Source organism: Mycetomoellerius zeteki, unplaced genomic scaffold (genome assembly GCF_001594055.1).
Source record: "Mycetomoellerius zeteki isolate Tzet28-1 unplaced genomic scaffold, Tzet1.0 scaffold149, whole genome shotgun sequence".
NCBI classification, from domain to species: Eukaryota; Metazoa; Arthropoda; class Insecta; order Hymenoptera; family Formicidae; genus Mycetomoellerius; species Mycetomoellerius zeteki.
The window spans coordinates 3106694-3129564 of record NW_017256436.1 but is presented as its reverse complement, the minus strand read 5'-3'; the positions used below and the strand labels follow the sequence as shown (position 1 = coordinate 3129564).

Sequence of the window (22871 nt, the reverse complement as noted above, 5' to 3'; positions counted from 1 at the left end):
TCGGAAGAGTCGTCAGTGAATAAAAAAATTTTTTAAAGTTTTTGAAAAACTAATTGCCTTTCGTGATTCTTAAAACAAATATTCGGTCTCTTAAAACGATTTAGACATTTTTTCGTTGATTTCACTGTATGTTTCTTACCAGAATCAACTCCATAATGGAGACGAAGCTGTATAACTATAGGGAAGAAGTTCCGTCGTGTCGTCCTTTTCAACATTTTAGACATTTTTTTATTGATTTCACTTTGTAATTGCTGTGGCCAGGGCCTCTATTTTTGAAAACTAGGGAAATGCTATAATATATGTGACGCATACTATAATATTTCCCTAGTTTTTCGTATGCGATACTTTTCGAGAATAGGGGCCCAGGATTGACTCCAATGCACGGAGGCTGTATAACTAGAAAAGAAGCGTTGCATTGTTCTTTCCGCTTGGACTCCTGATCTCCGTCGACATTCGAGCTTTCAAGCTCCAAGATCAGTAAGCTCGACGGTTGCACACTAATATCGTTGCATCGAAGACGAACGGATTCGATGCGAGAAACGCGATTACTCCTGACACGAAGTTTACACACTTTGTACGCCGATCGATATCACCTTGAACGGTTAACTTAGTCCAGGATTGCGAGCAGGTCAACGATGACGTCACGGGACGAAATGAAGCGGAGCGAGATCAACAAAAGAAAAGACACGTACTTTTACATCCACTCGCGTTCACTTACGTTCATTCACGTTGACTGTAACTAGGTAGTTTTCGCAAAAGCTCGCCGTCTGTTGCATCCATCCTAAATTGAGACAGTAAATGAAGCTAAACGACTCCGAGATGCGAGCACAAAATTGACGGATAATCTTAGTTTTATTCGTGAAATTCATATAAATATCACTCTTTCAATCATAACTATCGCGTAGTAACAGTCAAGTCAATTATCGTATATATATATAGAGAGAGAGAGAGAGAGATGAATGATAATAATAATTTATTCACCAGTTGATACGTCGTCACTATTATTTCTTTCGATCGAGTCCTTCGATTATCGATGGCCCTAGATGCAAACACTCACAGATACAAATGATCAATCGAAAATTAAAACGCGTCCGCGATTCGGCAGATAATTAATCCGACACGATCATCGCCCGTCCGATGTTCCGATGAACGCGACATAAACTTTGCACGATCGAATCAAGATTCAAAATGTCCGACGAGAACTTCACACCGACGCGATGCAACGATGCTACACCGACGCTTCGAGAATCCACGCGATACTCCCAATTGCGCAGCACATCTCGGGCGAACAAATAATGTAAAACGATGCATTCACGGATCACTCCAGACGCTGACCCGAAGATCCACTCAACGCTCTCAATCGCGCGATATATCTCGGGGGAGTGAATAACATAAAAAGATACATCCACGAATCACAACGGACACTGCACTGACCCGCTGCGAACGAACAAACGCCGATTGCAAATAGCGGAGCACGACGGGTAATAGTTCAAAATATTCAACGACAACTTCACACCGACGCGCGACACTTCGAGAATCCGCTCGACACTCCCAATTGCGCAGCGCATCTCGGGCGAACAAATAATGTAAAACGATGCATTCACGGATCACTCTAGACGCTGATCCGAAGATCCACTCAACGCTCTCAATCGCGCGATATATCTCGGGGGAGTGAATAACATAAAAAGATACATCTACGAATCACAACGGACACTGCACTGACCTGCCGCGAACGACACGCCGATTGCGAATAGCGGAGCACGACGGGTAATAGTTCAAAATATTCAACGACAACTTCATACCGATGCGACTCGCGACACTTCGAGAATCCACGCGATACTCCCAATTGCGCAGCGCATCTCGGGCGAACAAATAATGTAAAACGATGCATTCACGGATCACTCTAGACGCTGACCCGAAGATCCACTCAACGCTCTCAATCGCGCGATATATCTCGGGGGAGTGAATAACATAAAAAGATACATCCACGAATCACAACGGACACTGCACTGACCCGCTGCGAACGAACAAACGCCGATTGCAAATAGCGGAGCACGACGGGTAATAGTTCAAAATATTCAACGACAACTTCACACCGACGCGCGACACTTCGAGAATCCGCTCGACACTCCCAATTGCGCAGCGCATCTCGGGCGAACAAATAATGTAAAACGATGCATTCACGGATCACTCTAGACGCTGACCCGAAGATCCACTCAACGCTCTCATTCGCGCGATATATCTCGGGGGAGTGAATAACATAAAAAGATACATCCACGAATCACAACGGACACTGCACTGACCCGCTGCGAACGAACAAACGCCGATTGCAAATAGCGGAGCACGACGGGTAATAGTTCAAAATATTCAACGACAACTTCATACCGATGCGACTCGCGACACTTCGAGAATCCACGCGATACTCCCAATTGCGCAGCGCATCTCGGGCGAACAAATAATGTAAAACGATGCATTCACGGATCACTCTAGACGCTGACCCGAAGATCCACTCAACGCTCTCATTCGCGCGATATATCTCGGGGGAGTGAATAACATAAAAAGATACATCCACGAATCACAACGGACACTGCACTGACCCGCCGCGAACGACACGCCGATTGCGAATAGCGGAGCGCGACGGGTAATAGTTCAAGATATTCAACGGCAACCTCACACCGACGCGCGACACTTCGAGAATCCGCTCGCACTGCCAATTACGCGACACATCTCAAGATTCTCGAGCGAGTTAATAACGCAAAACAATGCATCCACGGATCACAGCGGACACTGACTGCGAACGACGCACGATTACGGATACTAAAGTACAGAGGTGAATAGCTCGGAGTATCCTACGGCAACTTCACACCGATATCACTCCGTCAACGCTCCGAGAATCCGCTCAGCACTCTCAATCGCGCGATACATCTCGAACGAGTGAATAACACAAAACGATACATCCACTAATCACAGCGGACGATGCACTGACCCACCGCGAACGACACGCGCCGATACGAATGACGCGAATAATGGAGTTCTGCGAAAAATGATTTAAGCCCGATTTACATACGACACAGAACGCGACTCGCAGGTCGCGAACTCGTTGCGTCAGCCAATCAATTTAAAAAATGACGCTTCGAGATTGGCTGACGCAACAAGCTTGCGATCTGCGACTCGCGTTCTCTGCGTCTCATGTAGATCGAACTTTAGAGTATTCGACGACAACTTCACACCGACGCCACGCTGACACTCCGCGAGGCGAGTGTGAAAATGGCCGATCGTCGTACGTCTTGATCTCCGAAAATCCGCTCGATACTTCCGACTTCACACGACACATTTTGAAATTTTTGAACGAGCGGATAATGTAAAACGACACGATTCATTTCCTGAATCACAACGGACGTTGACTCGTCATGGACGATATATGTTGATTACGTCTGATAGAAGCGCGACGGGGTCAGTACAAGTACCAACAAGTAACAGTAAGTACAAGTACCAGAGTAAGTAAAAGACGGTAATGCACTCGTCGACCATCGACACGAATAGTCATCGCTTAATTCATCCCGTATACTATTTGACTATTACGTAGTGCGTACGCACAACTTGCTTTCGCAATGAAAAATACGCGAACGCAACGCGATTCCCCGAATCGAACGACCCGAGCGTCGCGCGAGTCAAAAAAACACGAAAGAGCGGAGAACCAAAACAAAATACGAACGCTCGCCCGGCATTCACTGGCGATCGTATTTTAGGCTGCTTTCCGTTATTTACTACGAGTACTGAAAATCTACAGTTTACGTTATGTATACTACAGCTGATTTTCAGCACTCGTAATGAACATAAACGAAATACAGTCTTAAGCCTGATTCCACCAATGATTAATGGCGAATTCGGTTGAATATACTAATGCATATTAAAGCCGTTGTACATTAATTTAATCTGTGTAGAAGTAAAATACAAATATTTCGAATTATAAAATAGAGATTTTACTTAACAGCACAATAAAATATATTGAGGATTTTATATTTAATCCGTTTTTATATTTATATTACGCACACATTTTTATGTCAATTTGTGTACGACAGCTATACACCAATGCGCGCATTCAATCGATTTCGCTTTAACTTTATTACTTGAATCTCGGTTGAATTCTTTTAATTCTAAGAATTTATAGAAAAAGATAAACAGTAAGTTAAACCGAAATTGTTAATCTTATATTGATGACCTTGTGCCCGTTTCTGCCAATGTAGAATGCAGACTAACTTAATTTTGGTTCAACTTACTCTTCATTTTTTTCTAATCCTTAAAGATGAAAAGTTAGTTGAATCGAAATTAAAATTAAATTGCTTTGGGGTAGAAACGGACATTAATAAGACGAGATATATGATATAGAACGTATTACATCAAAATTAGCTGCCTTTAACAGAGAAAGTAACTTTGTAATTATTGCAAAATTCTTTAATATGATTGATTTATACATTTATTGTTAGATTCAGTAAGAAACTAGGGGCAAAACCAATCATATTAAAGAATTTGCAAAACTGCTTTATCCGCTGAAAACAATCAAAAAATTTTGACATTTATAGAAAATTTGTTGTATAGGAATGGCAAATAAAATATATGTGTGCGTGTGTAAAGTAAAGAATACAATTACGATATCAGATTTAAAAACATATTATATTATTATTACGTCACAATTCTTAATTACATATCGCATTTTTACTACTTAAATCCCAATTATCTTAATTTCCGAATTAATTACATATTTGGTAATTTAAAATAATTTAGATATTTTTAGATAATTAACCGTTAATTTGAGAACATTAATTAGGAGAATTATACATATATCTATACGAAGCAAGCACGAAAAACATAATTTAATATAATTATTATAATCTTAAAAAATTGTAATATTTCTAGTAAAAATAACATATTTTCCACGAGGACGTAATAAACTAAAATTATGTAATATACTCCAGTAATAAACTCCCTCCTATATAATGTATTTGGATAAAATTTCAAAAATAATAAAAAGATGAACGTGTAATTAAAGAAACTAATAATATTTATTAAAAATATTATTAAAATGAATAGTTTTTATAAAATAATATTTACTAAAATTGACAATTGTTAAAATTCTTTGGTACTTCTTATCTTATCAAATAGGCATAAAGATGGCAAGCATAAAACGGTCGCTAAAGTTGACAGTAGGTATTCATGGAACTGCAAAAAGACTTGGGCGGCATTAACTGCTTTAAATTAGTTCACAACGGATTACTTGAGAGCCACTGAAATGTTATTAGTTTGCCGGCAACATAATGAGATTGCATGCACAATCACATACCGCTATCAGGTACGATTTTCATGACGGCTAAGGACGTTAGAAGGTTTACCTTGCTCAGTGAACCGAAATTCATAGACCTGCGGAATTTCTGTAAACGAAACATTCCATCGCGAATTAAATCAACTGTACGATTTCTGCTCTAATTATGCCACGCGATATTGTTTTAACAGCAGCGCTAATCAATAATGCAGTCGGCGAAATTGTTAATTAGAGTAACGCACATGTGTTTTTACGATGATTAAAGTATCAAATATTAAATTTCACTATTTTGGTAGTATTCATTACTCTGACAGTTCTAAAAAATGTAATTAGTTTTCATAAAAAAAATTTATATGATGTCTCTAAAGTAGTGACAAATTTTGTTTAGTTTGTCAAACAACATAACTGTCTATTCAGAAAAAAGATAAAAAAAAGGAGAAAAAGAACGCATTTAATAAATTAACAAATTTTTCGTATTATATCTCTTATTGTAGAAAAAAGAAGGAATTTATAGAGAATATATTGATGAGTTTCTCCGATTTTTTCGAAGGACGTATTCCGTTTACGCCGACGTAATAGATTGCATGTCGCTTGACAAACGAGACAAAAAAATGATGACAAAAACGGTGACATGAATCGAACATACGAGCGCGATAAGTCTGCTATTCTCGACGTTGAGATAAAGCACAGAGAGTCTCGAACTGCCAAACTTCCGACCTCGAAGAACTTTAAACATCGTCATTCGGCCGATCCGAACTTCTAAAGCTGTAGCGCCGGCCCGGATTCTGTTCGTCACGCGCGAATGCAGGCCGCGGAATGGTAGCGCAACGGGTACAGCAAGCATCGCGTTGTACAACAGGGTGTACTCTCCATCGACCGATCTCGAAACTAAGTAATGCCGAAAGTTTGAGTCGAGTATAGTTATAGTCCTGCGGTGGGAAAAAGTAACGCTTCGGTGCAAAACACTCTCGCGAAATTTCATCATCAGTAACGGGATCCCGTGGAGATAAAAAAGGCCGTCAACGTAATCTTGTAAAAAATTTTACACAACGGTCGAAACGAGGTCGATATAAAAATATATAGGGCGGAGTTAGTATTGTCCGAAATAACAGGAAATAACGTTCGCGAAGCGTCGAATTATTTCTAGATTTCCAAAATTCTTGTCGCATATACAAAAATTTTTAAAAAGATCTTTAAAAAATTCGAAAAAAATTTGGATAAGAAATGCATATAATGTTCCTTTATTTCAATACAATTTAAAAAATGTGATTTTCGTGTTATTATAAATAAGTTAAATAAAATTATTCCATCAATCGATTGATTATATCTTAACTTATAAATTAATAAAAATTGTATGATAATCTCAATTCGTTTATTCATTGAAAATTCTTTTAAAAAGTAACATGATTTTTTAATATATTAATGCATTTATCCTGAAACTAAAAACAAGTGCGAATTGGAATAGGTGTAATTTAATTGCACTTCCTTAGTCTACCAAAATTTCCTTATCTATCACCTGTGCAGACAACGAATCGATACGGGTTGGATTCACGCTTTGTCTTATCATTATCATTAACGCATTCTTTCGTTATCAGCGTTACAGAATTCGAGTATTCTCACACCAGACCGATATGTCACCCATCGCGAGTCGACAGTGATTTTTAACATCGTGTCGCGTCTTCACCTACGCCTGTCGAATATTTTACGTCAGGTACGATAAAAATTTTACATATTTACATGACCTTGTCATCGGGTGTCTGTCGCTTTGCGTCTTGTGGTAAGAAGAGCGTAACATTGATGCATAAGTTCCTTAAATGGATAAACCAGTGCTCAGCTCGTCTTTTTCATTTAATCTTTACGAAATGAGTTTTATATAGTTAAGAAACGTCGTACGATAACTTTATCGCGAAAATTAACTTTGGATAATCATGCTGATGCTGATTAAACTTACGAAAATTGCTCCAAACGTGCTATTACCATGTCATCGTTCGATATTTGCATAATCCTCCCTTCTCCAATCGTAATTACGTACTGGTATTCCCCGGGGTTAGCAAATAGTATTTAATTAACTAGAACAACATCGATTTGTAACGCTACTGCGTCGAAGTTGCGTATACAGTGTCAAAAATGCAAATATTTTATACAATTTAAAAGTCCTGCATTTTTCGTAAACTTTTTTCATAATCTCTCTCAAAATTAAAAACAAACTAATAGTTTTTCATTTTTATTCATGAAATGTAAAGGTATCCATTAGAATTTTCGACATCACGTTGGTTGAAAGTTTTCTAAATTATATACATAATGCGTTTATATATGTATATGAACACAGAGAAATTCTCCGTACCAGATGCAAATTCAGTAAATATTTAAGCCCCAGCTTGAAACTTAAAGATTAAATCCCTTGCATTTATGAAACTCGACTCTCTGTCACGATTTCTCGCTTCGAGAACATTTCTAAACTCACAACTAGATAAACGTCGGGAAGACTATTATTACAGACTATTGCAAATGCTAATTTAACTTGATTTCTTCCTGTGTATTCTATCTTTGAAACGTTATCTATCTTTTCAAATATAGCTTTGAGTCATTGATCCACATAAAGTCTTTATTAGATTAAAATTAGATGCGGCTTCACAATCTAGAGAACGAATAGAAACAAATTCCTTAAATATCAAAATATATTTATTACTCAGAAAAGTAATACATTCCACTGAAAAAAATATATATATGTATTTATATGTTAAAATATTGAATCTGTATACATATCTGTTAAAATATTGAATCTGATACTCAAAATTTTTCGAAATTTCTTTATGTTTCCTTGCTTCGAAAATAAGACAATTCAAAAAATGTGATTATTAAAAATGAAGATTACTTTATCAATCATCAAAAGTAAACTAACTTAGTTTCACAGTTCGTCCACCAAATAGCACTTGTGTCATTCTTAAAGTTCAAAAAGATTATAACACCTATAAAAGTGACACATTTTAAGTTGTATCATCTTTGTAAAGAAACAAAAGTGTCTTCTACAAAGAATATTTAGAGTTAAGACAGATTTGATGATCAAAGTTTGAAGGAGAAATTGTTTAATTTTGAATTTAGACATTTTAGCTAATCAAGGCAAACTGTTAGTAATATTTTGATTATATGTCACTTTTGATCAATTATTACAAATTTGTTATAATTTTGTAGGATATCGATATCGTCACACCTCAAAAAAATGATTTCTTTAAGAGTTACGAAAATAACAAAAATAACATTTAATCATGTTTCTAAAAGTATGTTCGTTTTACTAATATTATTTAAATAGTCAGACTAATTTTCTATTGAAAAATAATTTTTCCCTTTTCTGAAAAATTTAATTTTTTTAGTTGTGTCACTTTTGAAATAAGGAAACGATATAAATTATGTAATTTCTTTTCTTGTTTTTTACATTTTTATTTTTTTTTTAAGAATTATTGCATCTTCTTTTAATTTCATTTCAGTACAAAACTTTTCTGGAACTTTGCATTTATTGTTAGACTTTGTCATTTCTTGGCTTGCGATAGTTGACTGCCTACGTATTTCATGCATATAAAGATGGTAACCCAGCATTTTCCGTAACTGCGGACGATGTTTAATTACCTAGAACGTCACAACGGCCACCTTGACCTTACGATAATAAATCCGAGGCAGACGCAAGTTAATTGGCATACAAATGGATTTTCCAACACAAAGCGTATCAGTTTGCACGAGTGCACAACTGTTGTTACTGTTACTGCTGTTGCTTGCGTTTGCATTTGCGATCGGCAAGCACGTGCTTGGCATAATGCGAATTAGTGCACGATTCCGCGCGCGGCTATTCCGGCTATTTTCGTCCGCGGTCTCCTTTCGTCCCGAACAGTCGAGAATTGTTTTTCGTCGGTCGCGACGGTGTCAGTCGATAGGAAAGTAACGGTAATTGCACGACAACGAATCATCGCATTTTAGTTCCGCTTGTGTAAAACGCTCCCTCGGAACTAATTATGAAGTAATTATAATTCCGGACTCGCGCATTGTATCGCTTGTATGCCACGTAGATTCTCTCTCTCTCTCTCTCTCTCTCTCTCTCTTTCTCTTTCTCTCTATTTCTCTCTCTCTCTCTCCCTGTTAATGGCAACACTGAATATTTTATAAGCAAAACCACGCTCGATTTACCTGCAAATAAACGCAATTACGAAAATACGTTAATATTACGGATATATTACAAACTATCCTTAATCTTTTGAAGAATATATATTTCAATTTAAAACAATTACGAATCTTTTTACAAAATTTAACGATATGGTGACGTAATGATAAATTTATTAATAACTGTGAGTAATGGGTTAAAAATTTGCTTCATAATTATTGCATTTTCGTTTAAAGATTCTTGGATCAATTTAGAGAGTCAACTTTTTTACAATATAAAGATTCAATAGAAAGTAATTTGTAACAACTTTCCAACTTTTAGCATAAATATCCTGATAATTAAGTCTCAAATTAAATTTTCTGCTAAGTAGCAAAGTAACAAATAAACTTCATTAAAGTCCATTTAAAATTAACTAAAAAATAAGATCTCGTTAAAAATTTTATTGTACTATGTCTACTTTTACTCTTGCAGTTCAATTTATCCAAGAAATTTATTTCGCAATTTTCAGAAGTAAACGATTTATTTGTTCAAAAATATTAAAGCTAATATAAATGTAATATGAGTTACGATATTCTCAATAACTTCAATATTCTTGCTAATATTGGATGTTAAACTATGCCAATTTTTTACATTACTATACTCGTTCATGCAAATTTAAGCACACATACGAGAAGGGCATATCAATGGATTTTGTCGACAGAGAGGTCTCGACGTAATAAATTTCGGATCAGCTCCTTTAAGCACCGATAATCGTCCCGAAGTCGACCTGTACGATTCCTATCAATTTCCCACATTTACTCACCTCCGGATTTATTCGAAACCAGAAGAGTTTGGAATAATTGCCAACATCGGCGATACGACCTCTAGTAAAGTCAATCAAGTAGCACGACGTGCTGATTTTAGAACCAATTTATCGATTAAATACCGTTGTCGTAGTTGATTGTGAATTAACAGTGCCTGTTCTGTCAGTTTGCAACCACATCTTTTCCATTTTAATGAACTTCGATTAGATGTAGAATGAAATAAAATAATAAAATAATAAAATATATCTATATTTCGTGTGTATGTGCTTTATGGTAGATTTAGAAAGCAGACCAAATTCCTTATTTGCTAACAAAGAGCTTTTCTAATATCAATAGAACTTTATGATTATATATACATATAAATTTTTCAAAGAAGTAGAGTTTTTTTATAAAATCTTCAAATTTAAAATAAATTGTAAATTTGTTTTTTTTTTTTATCGAACCCAATGGCAGTTGATACGAATATTTAACATCATATCTGTTTTACATTAAGGCAATGATAGTCAGCAATAATAACGTTTTGTAGCTAATGCACGATCGTTCGATAAGTCGAAATGGCATTTGACATTATCCCATAAAGAACGTCGAGTTTAACGCAGTCGTTATCGTAAAAAATGTCTCTCTTTATCGAAACTTGTCATTCCAAAGAACGTAACAAAAATTTCAGCGATTTTTCCGCCATTTTTTCTCGAATAGAATTAGATTTCTTTTTTTATATTGAATACTAACGTGCCATTCACAACTTACATCTATATTTTACATCAAAACGGAAATAATTCCTTTTGCCACTTGACGTATATACATATCTCTTTTTTTCTGAACGTTATTTCAAACGCGCGCATTACAAACGCGTCACGCACTGGTAAGATGTAATTACCGACGCAACGGTGATTTCGCGCGCACAGTAGAGAAGTTTTTTTTACACATCGACTCGCAAGCGAGATAATGTATGGTCGAGGACTACGTATTAAGTTAAATAAATGTACCTTTAGACGCCTTTCACTTAAGACTTTCTTTACGAAGTAAGCTCCGAAAGAGCAGCATCCACAGTAGCCTAGGAGACATAAATCCGCGATTTCTCTTAAATGAACGTGAAGATTAAAGCTCCTCTTCGAGGGCTACTTCTTCATCTCAGTTGGTTTCTCGACTTCTTTCTATTTCCCTCGGTTACGCCGTAAAACGACGATTTCATCGGTTAACCCAACAACAACGACGTTAGCGGCGACGTTATCTGAAATGGGTTGTATATACATATAGAACGGAACTGCTACGAATAATCCAACGAAAATATACTCGGTACCACAAACAAGATGATAAAATAAAAGATCCGGATTTTTGTAGTGATAAAACTAGAGAGAAATTGTGTCATTTATATATAAAAAATATTTTCGAACTCTATTATTCTGTTTTAAAGTAAACTATTTCTTAAAAAGACAATTATAATATAAAATTTGAATTTTTTGATAGATATTTAAAAAGACTCGGATGTGTCTTTTTTAGAAATCTATTCTGCATTATTAAAATTTAAATATCCTTCTTAGAAAATATTTAGAATAATTTTTTAGAAAGTAATTTAATCACACACGTTCTTCCTTCTATACGTCGCTAATGTGTGATCTGTAAGTTAATTTTAACAATTGTGTTTAGCGGATGTTGCAGATCTATGAACTAGTCGATTACCGTTAACGGTTGATCGTCCCGATTAGTAGAATTGCTAACGTAATACTTTCTTGCGAGAAATCAAGTACAAGCATGCGAAGTATGACTCCCAGGCATTTCCTCCTCATATGTGTTAATGACCGACTCTTTCTTTGAGTCATTACAACCTTCCGCTTGCGAGAACCGTGAATGGCAGGAAGTGCATTCCAGCTATATTTCAAATTAAAACCAAAGTTTTATTCAAATATTATATATATTTAAAGTATGTTTCTCAAGAGAAACGATAAAAATTTGCCTTCGACTATATAATTAAAATCGTTAAATTATAATTTTTTTAATATTCAATATTTCTTTCTCAGAGGATTAAATTATTCTCCTGGAAAAGTCTTCCAAAAGATTTGCATTTTTAAGGCGGCTCCAGACGATATGCGGCTAATTAACACCAACATTAACAAATATTACACACACATATGAGATAGACAATTATCCATATGAATTTAGGCTAATATTTAGCGAATTTAAAATTGGCGTACATTGGCGCCGCGCTTTTATCATTTACAATGTATGCACAGCGTGCGCAACGAACTTAAGCGCAATTTCACTTTCGCCAGAACAAATCGCAATTCGCGCGCGCACGCGGTTCACCGATGAATTAATCAGATTTTTACAGTACCGGTGCTCTCGTTCTTTCACAGCGACTGCCGTTGATTCTCCTATGTCGAAAATTAAAACTTTCCGCTTGTAGACACAACAACCGCGATACGAGCCCGGTGTTTCGATCCAGCTCCGTTCTTTGGATTCGTGGAGGCTCACGATGCACGTGCATGCATGCCGGTCGCATTAATAATACGGTTATGCAATAAGCCTCGTGCACGATGGTTATTAGTGACTCGGACTTCGGGTATGTAGCTATGAAACGTGTTCCATAGACATAACACATAAGCTCGCCTGAACGCGAATACGACTTGCGCTCTGCAGAAGCTGAAAGACGGAATTAGTATTAATTATTTGAGATACGATCGGAAAGGCAATTTATATGTGTATAAAGTTTATACAGATTATCTTGCTTTTACCAAATCAATTATGATTTGGATCTGCAATCTTTTCCTTGTAAAAATATTGAGAGATATCATCATTTGTCGCTAAAGAAAATTTATCACAATTTCCAACATAAATATTTTCATAAATACATTCATCAAAATTTTACAAAATTTTGTAAAGACTAATTGAAATGAAAGAATAAAATTGAATTTGCTTTTTGTCTTTGTAGCTTTATTTATATAAACTTTTTTTAAATTTAAAAACTATTCTAATAAAAACTATAAATGCTTCGATATTTTTGTACGATATAAAGTGGATTTTAATTTTAACAAATTCATCATTTAAATATGATTCTGCGTATTACGAAATTAAGTATATTTAATTAAAGTAGCGTTAGCGTTATTATTATTCTATAAAATTTTACGATACTAAGTGTTCAAATCAGGCACCGCTAGATATCTATCAAACTCCCCATTCTACGCAAAGCCATATGAATTGCAAACATGTTCAGATACAGATATTCTGTGAGACGTTATCGCTGTAAAACATCACTTGGTTGAAATTCAAACATGAATAGAAATTTTATTTTAACATACAATGAAAAATTTTCACTTCGCGCTAAAAGCTGGTGCGACCTTTCAATTTATACAATCAGTTTATTCAAAAATTGTCGTAAGAGAGAGCTAAGAGTGTAAAATAAATTATGGATATACAAATGCTTTACGCATCGAATATGTTCCGATAAACGTATGTGGCACATCCTGCGACATATATAAAAGTTGCGCGCGGGTTGGGATATGCGATATTATCTTTGCGAAAGCGCATCGTTCGCTCAAAACATCCTCATACAAATATACACATACGACGATTTGAAATAGAATCAAACTTCCAGCCGAAGCCGTGGATGCAATTTCGCGATATGCATTGCTAGAAGCCGCTGTGAACAGGCAAAAAAAGAAAAATTCAATCTCCCGGAACTAACTGGCTAACGATCAGTATCGCTTTAACAACATTATTTTACGGTTGCAGGTGAAGAAGTGGTGACGGTGCCGTCTACCAGCAACGGTCAGGAGAGCTGGAAAGCGCAGAGATTGTCCGTAAACGGCGAATCGCCACAATCAAGCAATCGTCGCCGCGGCTGCCGGCCTCAGTTGCAACCAGTTGTTTCCGGCGGTAAAAGGAATCGACCGGCGCCACCCCCGCCGCCGCAGCCGATATCCTACAGGGTCAATGCCAAGGATGGAATCGACAGGTACTTCGACTGGCCGAACAAAGAGAACACACCCGGAAATACCGTGAATCACTGCGAGGGCGACCACCAAACGAACCAAATCCAGGCAACCGAGGAAGCGATAATGGGCTCGAACCTGAGCAGACATAACGGAAAAGGCCTTACTGGTCGGCGCACTCAATCTTCCGGAAACTTGTGCGACCCCAAAGGAAAACTGAACAGTATGGGGAAGATACTAGTTCCCTGTTCTAGCGCGCAAAGAGAAAGGTTAGTCTCTCTCTCATTTATAATTATTATCTCTTCCATTACCGAAAATAGTCTTACATTCATTTTAATACGTTGACTGTCATGATGCTCGCCGGTGACCTGCACTGTTGCGACAAGCGTCTTTCAATTGCCGCAGTCACTAATGACCAGTACTATTTAAAATGCTTGTAAAAAAAATTAATGTCATCTAGTATAAAAATTTCAATGACATAAAGCTAGATAACATTAAAGTAAAAGGTATGATAAAGTAAAAAATGCACTATTCAACACACTATCTATGGTCTCTATTACAGAATAATTTATCATTTTATTATTTTATCATTCAACATAGAAGCATACATGCTTATGATAATGAAAATTCTATTCTGGCGTATACGATAAGACGTACAAGATTCGCTGGACAAACGTGTTAATTTAAATTAAAAGTTTTTATCTTTAATTAAACAAAAAAAAAAGAAATTTTAACATTTTGCTTATTCTCGCTAAATTATTTTTGTACGATCTATTTGTAATATCTGATGTAAACATTTAATTACGTAACCGTTTTTATAAAGATTGAAAAAATATTTTTTTTGTTGAAGTTTTTTTAAAAAAAATGTAAAGAGAGAAGTGTACATACATAAAATTAGATTTCAATTTGATCAAAAGTATAAAATTAAAGTTATTGGAAAATTGCATAAACATGAAGTTGGTACTTCGTTGCTACGAAGACGGAATTAAATATTGTGAAACATTATTACATGAGAAAAAGGTGGATGTAATCACTTCTCTCGCGACAGATTAGATCTTTGCCTTTTAATCTAGCCTCGTAGACACCGTTAATTTTTGAACGGCACGAAAAACAATTGAAACGCTACAGGGGATAGTTATGTTGCAACATGCGGAGGGAAAGGTCAATTCACGATCGATTACTCGTCTGATACCTTCAAAACACTGTATCACGTTAATAGTTTGCTTAACACAAATTTATCTGTGGATTATAAACATGTTCAGGATCAGTGGATTATAATCATGATTAGGCTACATGAATTTGAAATATGTAGTTTAAATTCAAGTATGATTACATATATATAATATATATATATATACAATACATACAGATTGTATTGAATTTATTACAATTAAATTGAATGCAATTATATTATTATATTTTTGAATTATAGTTATCTAAAATAACGCTATTCTCTTTATGCTATGTTATGCACTAACGTTGTTTTCAATGAAATTATTTTGGTACCTATACTACCAAAGAAAACTTAATTAAAATGATGAAATAATTTTTTTAGTAACATTTAAGTATTAAGTAACACTTGTGCACAGCATTCATGTAATTCTTGTCAACTGTATAAAAAAGGGAGCTCATTCACTATCGGTGTGAACTGTTCTTTACCCACGATCCCCGCGGAACGATAAGACATTAACTCTCTTCACCTTTAACTCTTTGCTCACAAACCCTTTGTATCTGTTGAAAAAAAGATTCACTTAACACGCACATCTCTTTTTGTCATAAAGAAATTACTAAATTTTTTCACAAATATTTCATTATATTTTTTTAAATCTCTTTTAAAAGTCTTCTTGAAATCTTAATCGTTATTTAAAATTTTTTCCTTTTTTCCTTTTTTTTATCATTTCTTTTTAAGAATAAGCGATAAAAAAATGTTTTTGGAGTTGACTGAATAAGAAATTGAAAACTGTCTTGGAAAATATCATTAATAATGAGAAAAGAAGTAAATAGTATTGAACGTTGCTTGGTCTTTCAAAGCGAGGATATTTAGAAGCTATCAGACGAATTAATATCATCGAACTGTCAATCAAAAGAGATTATCATGACATTCGTAGCTATTAACATAACTAACTCATTGATCGATAGTTTGACGGTATTAATTCGTATGCTAGCTTTTGAATACCCAAGACATTACTTAAGCTAAATCGATACTCATTAATAAAAAGTAAAGCAAATACGTATAAAAAGAATTATTTTTGTGAAAAATTAGCATAACGAAATCGACTAAGATTGATAGTGAATCGATCAATAGATTCCTCTCTTGCGAGATCGTCTTCTTAATTATTCCGTCGAGGATTACGAGGCAGTATCTCCTTATAATTCATGAATGGCTATATTTAGCCACGAATAGGATTACTTGCCAAGTGATAAAGCTCTCTAATTCGGAAGCACATGTTAATTAAATCTATAGACAGCAAGATGTCGTTAGGAGACCGTTTGTAAGGTAGAAAAACATGCAAAATCCTTATTTTGAAAAATCCTAAAATCCTTCAATGCGTGGAGTTGTTCGTGTTGTGTACTGACATCCTAAGCTGCATAAGACGCTTAAGCAATAATAAGGTTGTCGTGAAAACATGACGCTGTGTATGTCAATAATATGCCTTTTCCTGTTCACCTAACCAGCTAAATGGAGTAAGCCGCTGGCCGCGCGTTCGACAATGACCGAGATCGTTAATCCGAAGGTGAATTATATTCGACGTTGATAACAGTGATAAATGACGGTGATAAATTGGCAGAAAATGAACCAGCCGCGCACGTTGCGTCCTGTTATTAAATTAATAATTATTTGTGTCTCGTATGTTCGTCATAATAATGAACTGGGTAAGATGAAACCACGACTGATGATGATCTTGCTGTAACCGGTTGATCGCGCGGTATGCCATCTAAAAACTATTAGTGAATCCGTCAAGGACAGACGCCTCGTTAATATAACTTTAATAAGTCCTCTGAAACTCTCAGCCATTTTTCATAATATAAGGTCAGCATTTCGTGATATTTGATTTAATATCTGTGTTGTATCTCAATTAAGCTTTTACATATTTTATTAACATTTTATGCTGAATTTTATGCTGAAAAAACAACATGAATAAAAAACTGTTGCATTTTTTTTTTTATTAATTTATTTTTTTATACAAATATATAAATGTATATTTTGAATGTGGAATAAATCGTACAGAATTAATGAATAATAATATATTTTATTACAAAAAAACACGTTTAGTTGTGATTATACAGCTTTGCTTAAAATATCTACGTTCGTACCGCTTTGCTAAATTTTGTTTCCGACGACAATTGAATTAAACAAGATGTTTAAAGTATAAATGGTGGCGCTTTTAAAGTAAACGGAGAAAACTGAGAAACTTTACTGATGCGGAAGTCTTGCGTCTTGCAGCGACGTGCAAAACAGGGAATCCACTTGCATTAGTGTCTCTTGGGTGCATAGTTCTCTCTCACAGCAACCTTACAATGGGGTTACCAGCAGCACCTCCGGTAGTAACAAGTTGCCGGCCGCGAGATAATTTAAAGTACCTTTAAGGTCGGCCAGTCTCTAAACCAGGGCGGCTTCCATTAAACCCTCGTTTACACGGCGCGATGCTAGAAGGAATAGGGGTACGTGGGCTAAAAGAGCAGTCTCGGGAAGAGAATATTAAAAGGCGGCCTTGTACTTTCTGATCTCATTTGCGTAAGTGCTGTTGTCTAAGCCAGCAGTGACAGTACCAGTAATACGCATAAGCAGAATCGTAGCTCCATTTGTATTACTTTTTCTTAGCTTCTAAGCTAAGATATTTCGAGGCTAAGCCTCGAAATATCTCAGACCACATTTTACTTACATTACCGCAAAAAGCCATTTCTTTCTCCATGAATATAAAAAGACATTTTAATTAAAAGAAAATCTTGCAGCTAGTTTGCTATCATATTTTATATATTGTAATATCAACTTATGTACTGTAATATTACGCTCTATTTTTATATTTGTTTATTTAATATTAGAATAGTAATTTTATTTCCTATAAGAAGACGTATTCTTACAGATTTCTATATTTTTACTACATTTAAAATAAGAGAATAAAAAATTCGATCCTCTGTAATGAGGATCACGACGAAAGAATTTAGTGAAAGGTCATACAATACCACGAGTCTATAACGGGATTTTCTGAATTTTAATATTGAGTTATTTTAACATTGCGTTTCTTGTCACGTTTATAGTTGTCAGGAGTTGTACTATAAGACTGTTATTTGTATCATTGCTCTATGACCGGATAGAATTTTTAGGTTCTGTACTGAGGTATATCCGCGACGCGAGAGGTCGAAGTAAATGGAAAGACCGGTGAAAGGTCAGATGTTCTGCGCGCTTGTGCGCTTATGCATGCCACGGAGGTTTGCGCAGGCAGGCATTCGCCTATCCACCGGGCGTGAAAGCGGACTACAGTGGATGATGTCACGTACGAATTATTAGTAAAGTTTCCTATACCGTTCTCAGTACGGTCCGTTGTCACATAGGGTGTTTTATGAGACGCACGCAAACACAATCGCCGAGTAAATACGAAACGTTGTTACGTGTTGAGACATTATAACAATTATGTTATGCTTCCTAACTTATTTTCCAACAGTCTTAGAATGACATAACATAATAGCAAAGAATAAATAGGAGGAGCTATACAACTTTTATTATTACAAAAAGCATTTTCTTCCTGTCAAAGTCTAATGGAAAGAAAATAATGGTACTGCAATATCGACTTTTTTTAATACATAAAAGAAGAAAACGGAATCGTATATCGTGTAGCGCTTAAGAGCAAGTTGAATTTAACTTTGTCATTGTTTTCAATATGATAGATTAAAAGATTGTGTATGATATTTATATCGAAAATATACGCGGCAAGCTTATTTTATTGACAATTTGCGAGCAAATCGAGATATCTTACGATTATCATCCGCGGTGATATTTCGATTCCGGTGCGCTCGATTTCATCTTGTTCGAGTGTCACGTATATCACATAGCACGCGAACGTGCTGTCACGGCGGAGTTCTTTCTACCGCATCCAACCTCATATATCGCTTTTAAATGCTTTTATTTCATTTTATTTTTGTTCACCTTCGTTCGCGTCGACGTTGCAGGCGTAGCAATGGCGTTAAACTGTAGGAGTGTGTTCTCTCACGCACGCCACGCGAATTTACATTCGAGTAGCATTTCTCGCGTTACATACACGAGCAAAGATACACAAAACGAACGTTCGCACCCCCATTATGTCAACGAAATAACATACAAATGATGTGAACAGCGGATTATGCAAATTACCGTAAAGAATTTTTTCTTATACAGATTTGGACGCTTTCTGACAGCAGCTTATTACACGAAACGCGTACCTACTTCCGTCTTGAAAACTTCCCGACACTTTTATCTTCCTTTATACTTGTAATAAAGGGAGAAACAAACGAGTTACGCAAACGATCTAACCTGTAAAACACATTGCGAAATAACACTTCCAAAGGAAGTTTATTCTGCAGAGTATCTTGCTAATATATGCATATTTATAATTTCTTGCTAATTATTGTTTTGTGACTTGTTCTGAATCTGAATAAATAAATCGACAAATAAAATTTCAGAAACTCTATAAATAAAAAAATCTAACTTTTTTACAGAATTGAAAAAAACGTTCTAGTTTTTACAACTGTAATACTAAAAATAATTAAAAATGTCTTATTATCCCATACATTAAATGGAACACATTACTTTTAAAACTTATTTTTAAAAAAAACTAATTTTAAAAATATTATTTTATAATGTTTCTAAAATAAATGAGCATTTTCATATATGTAAGATAGGGTTTCTTAATTAGGAAATTCCGTTAATATAATGAGAGACTTCGGAAAATGTTCTTTCATGATGTTTACTACCTAAACCTGAAAAATCTAAAATTTTCGGAGAATTTCTTTTTTATCCTGAAAAAGATCAGGAATTTTTATAGAATTTTATCAGGTCTCAAAAAAAGTATGGAATTTACTTTTAAAAGTAAATTCTGTCTCTTTTTGAAAACATTTCTTTCTTTAATCATTTTTTAATCATTTGTTTCTTTAACCATTTTTTTCTGATAATATAAAATATTGACAATCAATTAGCAATAAGTACAACACATTCGAATATATTCATGTACAGTCTTGTATATTTCGCAAGTTCTTATGAAAAAGAATCAAAATGACAGTATAAGACAATATCCAGCAAAATAGAGCAGCTGTCACTTTTGTATACAGTGAGTGTGTTTTGTATACTTCTCTATACTATTCTATAAATTTCGCAGCTCCAATTGTAGAAAATGATAGATATATATTGTTTCATGGAATAGAATCTCTATCTCCTATTAATTTTCAATATAGTTTGTTTGCGTTGCGTGCACTTCAATTTATTTCAAAATTACATAAAAAATTCTCTAATCTTACGTAGAATTTTGAATAAAAATATTTGGAAAATCCGGGAATTTCCAGAGAATTTTTTTACAAAATTTCAATAAACGCTCTGTTTATTAAAATTTTGTATCTACATTCATTGATTCTGAATTCCCTAATACCTTAATTTCGACAAAATTTGACTTGTCGGATTTTTTAAATAATCGACCAGATCAAATCACCCAACAATTTGTTTTTTCTGGACAGGTATAAATTTTGCGGTTCGCTACCAAACCACTTGGACGATAAAGATGCGCTGAATGACGATCGAGGGGATAATAATAACATCTCGTCAGAAAATGTTGGCGGAAATTTCGGTGGCACGTTACCACACAAGAAACGCTCGTTAGGAGTGCACTTCTCGGACAGCGGACCGACCGGCACTTTGGATCTCGTTAAACATCGATCGCAAGACTCTTTGGACGAGAACGATCCTTGGAGGTACGTGATAACCAAGAACAAGAACAATGTAATAACTATTCATTTCATATTACAGAGAAATGCGATGCGCATTGGACGTTTGGATGTATCCTCTGTTAGAATAATTAATTATCCTTAATAAATTCCTGAAATTTATCGCCCTTCACTTATGCACGCGATTCCGCATGCACATTTCGTCGCGAGATTGTCGGGGATCGACGTGGACAGAGGCATGGCAATTTGGAGAATTCCGAGAATGTTCCTTTAGATTTCAATCTCCGTCGATCGATCGATCGATCGATCGATCGCGCATACTTTCATATCAAATGCGAACCCTCGAAAGTTTTAACTTCGAACCTGACATATCCTTCGCGCGCGCAATGAACTTCCCGCATTTTAAAGTCGAGGAAATAGTTCTCCCGTCGATCCTCGGCACGAAATGGGTCTCGCTTCCGGTGAACGCGAGCGCGCAAATCTTTCCCCGGTGGAAGATTAACCACGAGCGATTCCGGCCTGATTCTAGATACCAACAAAGTGACCTCGACCTCGTGCGAACCCGTCATGGTAACTTCGATTCGGTCAAGAGAAATCGCAGCGCCGACACTGTGCTGGTCGACTCTGGCAGAAGATACGGAGGTCGCGGCGTGTCCTCGGAGGACAGATGCCACCGAAACTCGGACCTCGACCTAGTCGGCACGCTGCCGAAGCGCAAGCAGGACGCTAGAAACAGCAGCGGCAGGAGCCTGCAATCGAACTCATCGTCCTCACAGCCGTGCATAATGAACGCCACCACCGACGTCAATGACGAGTTGCTAATGAAGATGGTGCATAAGCCCGATTGTGAACTGCTTAAACATCGTCAGCAGCTCGGCAAGTGTGTCGATTTAAAGCTGAGCAAACTGAGCGGCGAGCCGCAGGATCAGGGATACGCGTCCGAACGTTCGCCCGAGGACGAGCATCCACCGTCGTTACCAGGTCAGCCGTTTCCAAATGTGACACTTGGTAAGTGACTCATCGTGCCTTATTCGTATAGCTTTTTTTATTATTAAAAAAAATCGTGTGACATTCTCGTACTAGATACAGATCTTTTTTTCCACGTTCTATACGACGTGGATTAAAACGTGAGTGCCTTTTCCCTGTGAAAAAGCGTCCATTATCCGACACATAATTAACGCGCAATTAATATTCACTTGCGCATAATCAGCTTATTGTTAGCAAGCGGTATTCACCGCGAATACTTAACGCCGTTCAATCGTGTGAGATATTCGTTCGCATGGAAGAACGATTCGTTCGAGGGAAACCTGCGGGAGGATAGATACGTGTGAAAATGCGATCGCGCTTACACGAGGCTGACGTAACAGGATTTCGAAAGATATATTAGGGAAGACGGATTATACATGCGTAAAAACTTCCCTATTTTGCTTTTGCGAATCTTATTTTATTCGAGATGGACTACCTGTATTCTAACGTGCGCGAGAAACTGTCACAAATTTTCCGAAGGTCAAGAGTCCTTTTTCGCTACCGTGATAAATACGCGCGGCCTTGCCATGTGCAATAACGAGCAGCTGATAAAGATGAATGGTTCGAAGAGATGACAGATGAATGAAAATCGCGCTAACCATGCAAATGGTCGATTAGTGCACAAGGCTAGTCAATTTCATATATAAGTCTCAGTTTTCATTCGGGTTTTTCCATTAATTTATTCCTTCGCATACTTTTCAATCATGATCTCCAAATAACATAAACATATAAAT

General features: G+C 36.1%; 1 protein-coding gene across 2 annotated transcripts in view; it reads left to right on the top strand.

The window, feature by feature from the left end:
* Positions 1-22871, top strand: part of LOC108720333 (uncharacterized) — a 116592-nt gene that overhangs the window by 67903 nt on the left and 25818 nt on the right. For both annotated transcript variants that reach the window (XM_018444291.1, XM_018444290.1), the window contains exons 2-4: positions 14003-14471; positions 20905-21138; positions 21641-22119. In XM_018444291.1, the coding sequence (XP_018299793.1) occupies positions 14003-14471; positions 20905-21138; positions 21641-22119 (1182 nt within the window). The remainder of the gene's footprint in view (positions 1-14002; positions 14472-20904; positions 21139-21640; positions 22120-22871) is intronic.